Source organism: Enhydra lutris, unplaced genomic scaffold (genome assembly GCF_002288905.1).
Source record: "Enhydra lutris kenyoni isolate GAN:26980312 unplaced genomic scaffold, ASM228890v2 scaffoldscaffold40, whole genome shotgun sequence".
In the NCBI taxonomy this organism is placed as follows: Eukaryota; Metazoa; Chordata; class Mammalia; order Carnivora; family Mustelidae; genus Enhydra; species Enhydra lutris.
The window spans coordinates 2,449,044-2,460,884 of record NW_019154124.1 but is presented as its reverse complement, the minus strand read 5'-3'; the positions used below and the strand labels follow the sequence as shown (position 1 = coordinate 2,460,884).

At 43.6% G+C, this 11,841-nt stretch overlaps 1 protein-coding gene across 1 annotated transcript in view; it reads left to right on the top strand.

The window, feature by feature from the left end:
• Positions 1 to 9,163: 9,163 nt before the first annotated feature.
• Positions 9,164 to 11,841, top strand: part of LOC111155270 (protein kinase cAMP-dependent type II regulatory subunit beta) — a 90,826-nt gene continuing 88,148 nt past the window's right edge. The window contains exon 1 of the mRNA XM_022515395.1: positions 9,164 to 9,556. Coding sequence (XP_022371103.1) covers positions 9,247 to 9,556 — 310 coding nt within the window. The 5' untranslated portion in view covers positions 9,164 to 9,246. The remainder of the gene's footprint in view (positions 9,557 to 11,841) is intronic.

Sequence of the window (11,841 nt, the reverse complement as noted above, 5' to 3'; positions counted from 1 at the left end):
TAAGGAACAAAAAAAGAAAATAAAGGGGTGTCTGGGTGGCTCAGTCACTTAAGTTTCTGCCTTCGGCTCAGGTCATGATCCCAGCTCCTGGGATTGAGTCTCGCATCGGGCTCCCTGCTTAGGGGGAAGCCTGTTTCTCCCTCTTCCTCTCCTGCTCCCCCTGCTTCTGCGCCCGCTCGCACTCTCTCTCTCTCTCTCTCTCTCTGTCAAATAAATAAATAAATAAAAACTTAAAAAAAAAGAAAAGAAAAGAAAAGAAAGTAGAACAAGATTACTGTAATAAAACAAAAGAAAGCTTCACAAATATTCAACTAAGTGGGATAATAGACAGGATATTTAGCAAATAAATACCTTTAAGGTCCTTCTTGTAAAAAGTGGTCACCTGTCTTAAGCACAACTGATGTTTTTTTTTTAAGATTTTTTTAATTTATTCATTTGAGAGAGAGAGAGAGTGAGAAGGAGCATGAGAGGGAGGAGTCAAGGGAGAAGCAGACTCCCCATGGAGCTGGGAGCCCGATGTGGGGCTCGATCCCAGGACTCCAGGATCATGACCTAAGCTGAAGGCAGAGGCTTTAACCCACTGATCCACCCAGGTGCCCCAAGCACAACTGATTCCTAAAATTCATGGAACTTGAAGATGCAGGCTTAGGACTTCCCACTAGACAGGCCACTAAACAGGAACTAGAAAATCTTAGCCATGTGGTCTCCCGAGCCCAGAAATAGAGTTCCATGAAACATGGGGATTCCTTTAACTTAATACCCGCTGTAGAAATCCATAGTCTTTAACAAATATGTGTATATCATTCCCATTTCCCAGAAGCAATGGCTTTCAATTATCTAAGTTATTTCTTTTGCTAGTTAGTGACATATTTCTAAATTATATATATATATGTTACTATTTCTGGACTCTCCAACTTAAACATTTCTGTTGACTTCCTGCTATGGAACGTCAGGATTTAGTGCTCTTATTCTACCCTCCTGCAACAGAGACACACAGACACACAGACAGACACAGACACACATTGTTCTCTTTCTCTTTTTCTGCGCAACTTGGTCAGACCATACCTTATGGTCGTATCAGTTCTCATTGTTCTCATTGTTATGACTCCATAAATCCTGCTCAGGGCTGAGCCTTCTAGGCTTCTTTGATTTTATTTCCTTGCCTATTCTACCTCCTGTTTTCCCTGGAGTGGTTTGTGCTGCTGTTTTCTTTAATTGTCTGATTTTCTCTGAAACTATCCTTTATTCATTTCCCAAGCTCTCTGCCAAAGGTGTTGTATTTCTCACTATAATCAAACATATTAGATAATTGACCAGTACCTTTCTTTTGCCTTGGCAATCTCCCTCTGTATGTCTTTGATTTCCTGCTTCATTTGGACCTGGTTGATCTCCAGATCTGCAAACAGCTGCTGGCCCAGGTCCTTGTTCACATTGATCCTGAGAACTGCCTTAGTCTTTCATCTGCATGCATTGCCCTCCCCCACAACTTTCTTTCTTTCTTTTCCCCCTCTTTCGTTCTTTTTACTCAATAATACTGAGTGCCCACTATGTTCCAGGCATCGTTCTCAGCGCTGTGGATAGAGCAGAACTAGTAATAAAGATTTCAGGTTTGGGCATGCTGAACCGGAGGTACCTTTTAAACAACTCAAGGCAGTTGGACGTGGAATTATGGAGTTCAGGGGGGGAGGTTAGGGCTGGAAGCATTCATTTGAGAATCATGCACATATAAATGGTATTTAAAGCCAGTGCACTGATGAGGGCACCCAGGGAGTGAGCGTGAAAAAAGGAGCTATCTGGAATGCATCAACATTTAGAGGCAGAAGGGAGGATAAGGAATATCCAGTAAAAGAGAATGAGATGTGGTCAGGGAGGTAGAAAAACCAAGAAAAAGTGGTGAAGCGAAGAAAGCATTTCACATGGCTGCTTACTTCCTCAAGTCAGCAAGGAAACTCCCTGCCTATCAGGGAGGCCCCAGTCCCTCCTTGTGGGGTTTTCAGCTGATTACATCAAGCCTTGGATAAACTCCTTGATTGACTCAAAACCAACTGCTTTGGGACCTTAATTCATCTGCAAAATTCCCTCACTCTTGCCAGATGTTATTGCCTAGAAGGAAGCAAGAAGGGCCACTCACACTCAGGGAAGAGGATTCTACAGGGCTTGAATAACAGGGGGCAAGAATCAGGGGTCCCCTAGAGTCTGTTCGCCACTGAGAGGTTCAGTGGAAAGGGAAACAATGATGACTGACAAGAGAGGTGGCCATTGCAGAAGCAATTTCCTTGCGTTGATCAGAGGGAACGGGATAGAGCACAGTTGGAGCTCAGCCCTCTGAGTTATCAGGCAGAAGGTAGAATATGTGAGTCCAGGTGCAAATAGGCCGGTTGATGTGGTGGTGGGGGCTGATGTTAGTTCCTGTCCCTTGCTGGATCCTCTATATTCCTATTCCTCAGGCAGTCTCCTTGTTTTCATAAAACTTATTCCAATTCTTTCTTTTATTTTTTTTTTTTTTAAGATTTTATTTGTCAGAGAGAGAGCATGCACAAGCAGGGAGAGTGCCAGGCAGAGGGAGAAGCAGGCTGAGCATGGGCCTGATGTGAGGCTCCATCCCAGGACCCTAGAATCATGACCTGAGCCGGAGGCAGACACCCAACTGACTGAGCCACCCAGGTGTCCCTTATTCCAATTCTTGAGAAAGGATAATGGGAGTCTATATTTTCTAAAACTTGACATATCTGCAAATATCTTTATTCTACCTTGAATTTGTTGGATACAGAATTCTGGGTTGGAAATAGCTTTCCCTTAGCATTTTCAAGATATTGTTCCATTGTCTTCTAGCGTCCAGTGCCGCTGCTAAAAAGTCTGATGATAATCTGAGCTTTTATACTCTTCTGTGTTCTGAAATACTGAAATTTCAGTATTATAAGCCTGCTGAGGGTGTTTTTCTTTATTGTCCTATGGGCATGTGCATGGGACCCTCTAGTCTAGAAACTCACATCCTTCAATTCTGGGGAAAATTCCTGTATGATTTAACAATTTTCTCCATTTATCCTTGTCTTCTTTCTTGAACTCCTATCATTAGATATCATGCTTTCTGAGTCAATTCTGATTTTCTTATTTTCTCTTTCATTTTCCAGATTTTTCTCTTTTATTTTCTGCTAAGTGTCCTCACCTTTATCTTGATCCATTTTATGGATTATATTTTTACTTTCAAAGTAAAGTAATCTCTAGGAGTTCTTATTCCTTTCATTTATAGAATATTGGCTATAGAGCCAGACTGTCTGGGGTCCCATCCCAATACCATTTACAAACTGTGTGATCTTGGACAAATTACTTCATCTCTGTGTCTCCGTTTATTCATGTACATTGTAGGGTTGTCGTGAACAATGAGTTAATAGATACAAAGTGCTTAGTATCTATTCATGTTTACATGAATAAATGTTAACATAAATAAATGTTAACAATTACTGTTGTTGTTGTTATTGTATATCTGAGGATAGTAACGTGCTTTCAGAATTTTTCTTCTCTTCACTACAGTCTTTACTTCTCTGAGTTTATCTTTTCAGTTTATTTCTTTTGGTCCCAGTCTGTCATACTAAAAGTTTTTCTTGGAAATCTGATGATTCCTGCTGAATTCATGTTTATGAGGTATGTGGGGGTGGTAGAGGGTGTTGACTGGTGAACTTCAAAATAGGGTGAAGAGACAGAGAACTGGGCTATCGAATGTCAGCATCCGTATGTCTTGACTCCTGAGCTGGTCAGTTCCCTCAAGAGGAATCCTCCAATTTTCTGCCTGGAAGGGTGTACTTTAGGGAGTCCATGGGGGGAAAGAGGCCACTGATCAGTAGTTCACCAAATTAGAATCAATCCCTCCTCCTCAGTGCCACATCTGATCCCCCACAATCAGCTGTGCGAATCTCAAGTGAGCCCCTCCACCTCCTTATGGGAATGAAGGAGCACAGTTGCTTGCCTACGTAGGGCAGAGGAGGGCCAGAGGGTGGACAGTGTTACCAGCTCCTTCTACAAACATTTCATTAATCCTTGCTCCTTATTGCTTTTCAGAGGCACCTGGTGTCTCCAGATTCCGTGCTTTTGCGCTCTGTGATACAAATGTGATCTCGCTACTCACTGGCTTCCTCTCACTGAGCCCTCACCCAAGCTTAGTTTCCAGTGTTCTCCACACTTCGCTAAGTTAGTTCCAAAATTTTAGTGGACAACTCTCATCTGCTCTTGTCTCTTTTCCTGTTCCTTTTCCCTTTTTTACATCTTATTTATTTATTTGAGAGAGGGAATGAGCACGAGCAGGGAGAGAGGCAGAAGGAGAGAGATACACAGATATCCCACTCAATGGGGAGCCGACACTGGGGTCTGTCCCAGGACCCCAAGATCAGAACCGAAGTCAGACGCTTAACCAACCGAGCCACCCAGGCGCCCCTTCATGTTCCTTTTCTAAAAATTAAACAAATTTTTAGTTGTCGTAAATTACATATAACAAAGTTTATCATCTTAACCATTTTTCAGTCTATAGTTCAAGTTCAGTAGTGTGAAGTACACTCATATTCTTGCACAACCAACCTCAGAAGTTTTTCATCTTGCAAAACTGAAACTCTTTGCCCATTAAACAGCTCCCCATTTCCCCCTCCCCTCAGCTCCCAACAGCCACCATTCTACTTCCTGTTTCTATGACTCTGACTACTCGAAGGGCCTCCTTTGAGTGGAGTCATACAGTGTTTGTCTGTTTTGACTGGCTTATTTAACTTATCATAATGTCCTCAAGGTTCAGCCACATTGCAGTGTACACCAGAATTCCCTTCCTTTTTAAGGTTAAGTAACTTAAATTTTTTATTATCATTTAAAATTTTTATTATAGTTCTCTTGTTCTTTTGTCCTTATGAGTTTATAATTTTGTTTTATCTTCCCCATTCCTTTAGTCATGGTTTCAGTGCAGCTTTAGGAAGCAGAGATAAACTTGTGAGCCCGACCTCGTCCTTAAGAGGAAACCCATATTCTATTTATGAATTGTAGCATTTAAGGATATATTCCCTGTTGCTTCTGAGAATCTCTTTAGCTGTACAAGGCTTCTTAAAGGAGAACAGAATAATGAAGTTGCATTTAGGTTGCATTTAGCCAGAGAAAAACTCATGCTTTGATGTTAAGCAGAAAAGTTACTTCAAGCAGTTGTCTTCTCAGTATGCGTATAAGCTCCCTGCTGGGGGAATTGAGTGTAGTGGGTCCCCAAGTGTGGTCCCCAGACCTGCAGCAGAAGCATCCCCTAGGAGTTTGACAGAAAGGCAAATCCTCAGGCCCCACTTCTGACCTACTGAATCTGAAAAGTTGGGGGTACACACCTGCATCTAGACATGAATTATTTTATTTAGTCTTAGCCCAAACATTTCCAAGATGTCTGGGCTATGAGGTGGCCATCTTTCATAAGTCGTGAAGGTACCTATGCCACTGACAGTGTCCATGTTTGGGACTTTTTGCTGAAGACATAGGTGTTGATATGTGTTTATTTATGCTACCCAGCCCCTTCTTTATCCTGCACGCCACTGGCCACATGGACTGAATCAGGAGAGAAACTCTCATGCAAGGCCAGCCCATCCACTGGATGGTCAAGACCAAATTAACTGGATTCCCTCTCTTCCGGATATGAACTAGAGACACCGATAGCTGGTACTGAACTGGTAAAGGTATATAAAACTAAGAGAGACAGCTAGAGTGGGCTCTGTGTAGGCACAACCCCCCATGTCCTTTCCATTTGTCTTTTTGCCTCAAATGGGTATATATTTCTTTAGCCAAAGAGACGTGGTCAGAATACATAGTAACTATTGGCAGGAAATGCTGTCTGATTGATTGGCCACAGTTACGATTCTCTGTCATAACCTATGGCTTGTCCATGCTGTCGTCCTGTGTTGGCGGCTGCATATAGACAAATTGATGTTTCTGTCCAATATCTATTTATGTTCCATGCATGAACACAAATTTGATAGCATATCTTATTTGATTCCAATGCTGAACTCTAAGAGTTCTTTTGCAATTGCTTCAGCTTCTCTGAGAAACTAGTGAAAATTGCTTGGTAAATCAACAACCAAAGAATCAATTTCAGTGATGTTTTTTGAGAATCCAAAGATAAATAGTCCCCATAGGCCACTGTCACTGCCCTCCAAGGTTTGGAAGGACATATTCCAAAAATGAAAGCAAAGGAAATCACACCATATTAACCCAAATAGATACGGGGTAGGGAATAAAAGCCAGAATAGGAGTTTAGAAGTGAACGTTGGTTCTGAGAACAATATTAACATAATAGGACTACCAGGATCAAGCTTTAATTTTTCAGGTCATGGTTACTGATTTACGAATTGAAGCAAATAAAACTTCTTATCAGAGAGCTGTTTGCAAAGATGTTTTAAAACCCACATGTCTTCTTTTAATATTATACTGTTGTAGAATATCCCAGGATGGGAGAGACCACGTAGGTCATCTAATCCCCTTACGCATTTCATGCCTGACTCACTTCTAAACCCCTAAAGGAAAGACAGCCATATGCCCCTAGCATTGCCATTGATGACAGAGCCATGCACCTTGCCTCATATAGTAAATCTACAAAAACAAAATAACAACAACAACAATAAACTACTCTGAAACACAGAATATGCTACTTTGAAATACGGTTTTGTAAATGTTTGGAAAAGTAGCTCTTTTTTTCCCTGTCATTCCTGGAGGAGAGTGTTAACCATTTGGCAAACACTGGTTATTATCCCCAGAACTGGTTCTCAATTTCCAAATGTTTGCTTGGCCCATGGCTGTTCAAAATAAAGGCTATATTCCTAAGCTTTTCTTTTGGCTATGTGTTTCAGTCCTATTGCTGTGTTACAAATTATCCCCAAACTCTGAGGCTTAAAACAACCTTTTTATTATGCTCACAGGTTCTGTGGGTCAGGATCTGGGGCACGGCATCACAGAGCAGGCTACTTCTTGTCATCCTGACATGATTTCTTTCAAAGCAGTCACAAACCCATCCAGATTCAAGAGGAGGGGAATTAAGGTTTCAACCCTTGAAGGGGGAGTGGCAAGGCCACACCCTAGAAGAAGGCAAGGGACCGGAGATATTTTTGGAGTCACCTTTGGAAAACGCAATCCAGCATCCATCAAAAATGTGGCCATCTTGACTAAGTTCTGGCCAAGAGAGTATACAAAGAATTGGTGCGTTTAACTTCCTGAAAGCATTCTGAGAGGGGTGTGTGTGTGTGTGTGTGTGTGTGTGTGTGTGTGTGTGTTTGGATGGGAGATGTGGGGAAGGAGGAGAGGGTGGAATCCCTTTCTTTCCCACTTTTCTCCTGGCTTAAACATGAATGAGATGACTGAAAGTAGGGCAACAATTTTGGACCACAATCTGAGGATTACAGAGCCATGAGCTAGAAGGAGCCTGCATACCTGAAGATCATGAAACCACCATACACCAGTCCTGCTTACCTTTACATTACAGAAAAATAAGCTTCTATCTTGCTTAAGCTACTGTAGTTGGCATTTTCTGCCACATGTGAGCAAAGCTAATCTTAATAAAAACATCAACATAAATGAAGGCAGGCAATGAAAATCCATTTTAATTACTGGATCTATAAAGATAATAATGCTTATATGGTTTATAGAACACTTACATGATAAAGAGTTGGACTAATATTGTCCTCTATGAGGATCATGATATTTAATAAAACCTTACTGCTTACGATGCCTGGCATTGTAGAAGTACTTAACTATATTTAAAAACAATATACTATTATGAAGTTGATTAAGAAACAGAAGTCAAGAAATACATTCACTAATGGAGCAGTTACAAGCTGGATTATAAGCAAAGGATTACTATGAAGATGAATTTTTATAAATGTGATATCTCAATTTCTAGGCTTTGAATTTCCTGAGTCATGTATGTACTCTTTTTTTTCAAGATTGGAAAGATAAATAAGAATAATTGAGCTTGTTCTTTACAATTTTATTTATTTATTTTATGACCATTTATTTTATGGTCATTGTAGAAAATGAAGAACGTGTTTCAAAAAACCATTTACGTGGTAAAAAGCAATCTCCGAATTCAAAATTGTAAATATTTGCAGAATAAGCCTCATTTTAAAAACAAGGACGTCTACTTTAATGGCACATGTCTCTAGTTCTATTTCTCTTTATATTAAGTAACCTATTTTGGAGATACAATTCGATTAGCTCCAAGTGTAATGTGAAGTTTTAAAATAAATAATAAAACCCCATCAGGCAAAACGTTTTTTGCTTTAGGACCGTCCGTCTTGACTCTGACATTTTATTCAAATTGCTGCACTATCATGTTTGAAGGGCCTGATAATAAATGGTGCATTTGTCTTAATAGTAGTAAGTGCATCGCACTAGTACCAGTAAACATAAACAGGATGTATGGAGAAAGGCTGGGTAAAATGCAGCGAAGGAGAAAGAAAGGTGTCACAAGGATGGGCTATTATTTTCTTGTCCAAAACAAAACCGGTAGCACAGAGGACTTTAAACAAAAGACACTGCCAACACTTAACAATGCAACTAGATTCCCGGAGGAAAAGAAAATGCCGCTACCGAGGTGGAGGCTGAAGTTTCGGGGCCAATCGCGTGGCAGCAGCTCCGCGCGGCTCGCCTTGCTCACTGACTTGTGGAATTCGGCCGGCGGCCCGCCCGCCCCCAGGCGCGGACAGGTGGACGGCGAGGCGCGCCTGGGGGCCCCCTGGGGCAGTGCCGAGCGGGGCCCGTGCCCGGCGCGCGCGAAGCCGTGGTCCCCGTCAGCCAGCCGCCGCCCGCCGGCGTCTTCAGCACCGCAACCTTCCCAGAGGCGGTGCGCGGCGCCCGCCGGCGGAGGTTGCCATGGTTTCCGGGGGTCACGTGGGCGCGCTCCGACGCCCCCTCCGGCGCGGCGCGGCAGGGCGGGGGCGGGGCGGCCCCGGCGCGGGGGAGGGGTGGGGAGAGGAGCGGCCGCGGCGGGAGCGGGAGGAGCCGGAGATGCTGCCAGCCCTCCCGGGGCCGCGCTCGCTCAGCCGCCGCCGCCGCACGGAGCAGCCGCGCGCCGGGAGCCGCGGGCCGGGCCAGCCGGGCCGCCGGGGCCCACAGCGCCGCGCTAGCAGCGGGTAGCGCCTCCAGCGCCGTCCGCGCTCGCTTGGCGGCCGCGGGGTCGCAGGCCGCCCGCAGGCCGGTCCAGGGAGGCGGCGAGGGCGGCGCCCAGGCGCCCACCGCAGAGCAGGCAGGATGAGCATCGAGATCCCCGCGGGACTGACGGAGCTGCTGCAGGGCTTCACGGTGGAGGTGCTGAGGCACCAGCCCGCGGACCTGCTGGAGTTCGCGCTGCAGCACTTCACGCGCCTGCAGCAGGAGAACGAGCGCAAAGGCGCCGCGCGCTTCGGCCATGAGGGCAGGACCTGGGGGGACGCGGGCGCCGCCGCCGGGGGCGGCACCCCCAGTAAGGGGGTCAACTTCGCGGAGGAGCCCATGCACACCGACTCGGAGAACGGGGAGGAGGAGGAGGAGGTGGCGACCGCGGACGCCGGGGCGTTCAACGGTGAGGACCCGACCCCCTGCGCGCCCCCGCTCGCCCGCGCCGTTGCCCCTTCGCTCTAGAACCCCGCAGCTTTGCTCACCCGCCTCTCCCAGCGTTCGCCACCTTCTCTACCTTCCCATCTCGCCCACCTCCTCGGCATCCATTTCTGTCTCTCCCACTCGCCCACCTTCCTACTCTGCTTTCGTGTCGTGCCCTCCCCCTCTTTCCCTCCTCTGGAGGTGGGGCGCTGGGAGGTTAAAGCTCTCGGTCCCGGTGCCCCCCTCTGGTCCTGGGCTCGCCGGCAGAGGACCAACGGTGTGGGGTGGGCATCCAAGACAGCTGTCACTGTGGTTGTGGACAGATTTCGCGGCTCGGATACCATTGTGCGTAAAGGAAACTGGCCCACTTGACATCCTCTTGCCGCTCTTGTAATTTATTAATGGAGTGTCCAAAGAGAAAAGGCGAAGGGTATTCAGTTGGATTGGCTTTGCTGTCGTTAGGACTGTATATTCACTAAAAGGAGCATAAAATTGGACTCACTGAGGCAGAACAAAATTTATGACAATAACTTTGACGTTCTTGAAGCAGAGTAATCTGTTATTTTCCAATTTACCAATACCGCGTTGTGTTATTTTTGGACACACAACAAAGGATCCTGTTTAGCCTGCAACTCATGGGGTTTTTGGAATGAGGAAACGGGCTAATGGTTTGCTTTTTATTTAAAACAAATAGTCAATGATTTGGTGCCTTAAAAAAAAAAAAAAAGTATGTGAAAACCCCTGTAGGAAGTTCTGAAAGCTTGTTGGTTGTCTTTAGAATGAAAAGTCAGTGAGTAATTGTAAGGATTGTGCCATACACAAGCTAGAAAGAATGAATGAGAAAGAAAAAGGAATTTTCTGCAATAGTTGCTCCTGGCAAGTCCCACCCCTTCTGCTTACAACCCTCTTTCCCTAACACACACAGACACACACACACACAGTCACAGCCTCCTGTATTTACACCACATGCCTAAATCCCATCTTTATGGCATCCCAAGCTAAAATACCACGGTGTGCAAGTGTTTTCTCTTTGTGGTGGAAGACAAACAAGCATTTCAGCATTGCACCAGTCTGTATTTATTTACACTGCTTGTGGTTTGTGTGTCTGCAGTGTATTCCATATAATGAAAACGTTTTAAGGTGTCATTTCTTTGAGTAGGTTCCTGGGAAGGCGTTTTCTTTGCAGATTTGTTGAAATGTGCTTTAGAATTAATGTATTTTTAGCTTGTCTGAAAAAATCACAAAAACCCTGGACATCAGTGTTCAATGAAGATAAAAAGGAAAACCCTTACTTAAAAAATGTTTATTTTAGACTTTTTAGTGTTTCCAGGGATAAGATGGTCATAGTCTTACTTGTTCCTTTTGCACAAGAATTTAATCAAATGCTTTCCTTGCTAGAACTAAGAAAAAGGGAAAAGAAGGCATACTTTAAATAGAGGGGAAGGAGAAGCCAATAACAGATGACACAGAAAGGGCAGAAGCATCTAATACTTCTTTTATGCTCCTGGCACGTCCACGCACACTTACGTACATGCACTTGCACACACACAAAGGAAAAAAAAAGACTTGTTTCCCAGATTGGAGGAAACTAGGAACTAAGGGAGGTGTTTAAAAAAAAAAACCCTATATATGTTTGATATGATTTATTGTTAGTATAACTATTTTCTTTGTTAGTAGAATGCTTTGGAAGTACTTTGCATTGATGATTCCATTTTCTCCTTACAACAATGTAGATTGTACACAAAACAGATTTTATTTCCATCTTGTAGTGAATAAGCCATTAACTTCTAAACAGCAGGGATCGTTTTATATGGTTTTACGTTCTCCAAGGCACCTTTATTGTAAAAATTACTCCGTGTGAGTGTTAATGAATACTCATTAGCCAATTGCGCTATTTATTTCCCACCCCTACCCACAAGGACTTTAAAACTTTCTGACTACAGCCAAATACAATTTGATCATTATCCAACACACGTATATGCGTATATAACAGAAACTTTGGCAATGGTACATCCCTCTATTATGTGCATTAGAAAATATCTATTGAATCTCTCCTATTTTAATTAATTCTCACTTATTATCACTATTTTTTAAGTATGTAAATTGTGTTGAGACTTGCAGTTTAAAAAAAGTATAGGGCTACCGGGGGTTGACACACGTTTTTGTAAAGGACTAGATAGTAAATATTTTAGGCTCTGTGAACAATATATGGTCTTCATTGAATATTCCTTTTTTTTTTTTTTTTTTTTTTTTTTTTTTTTTTTTTTT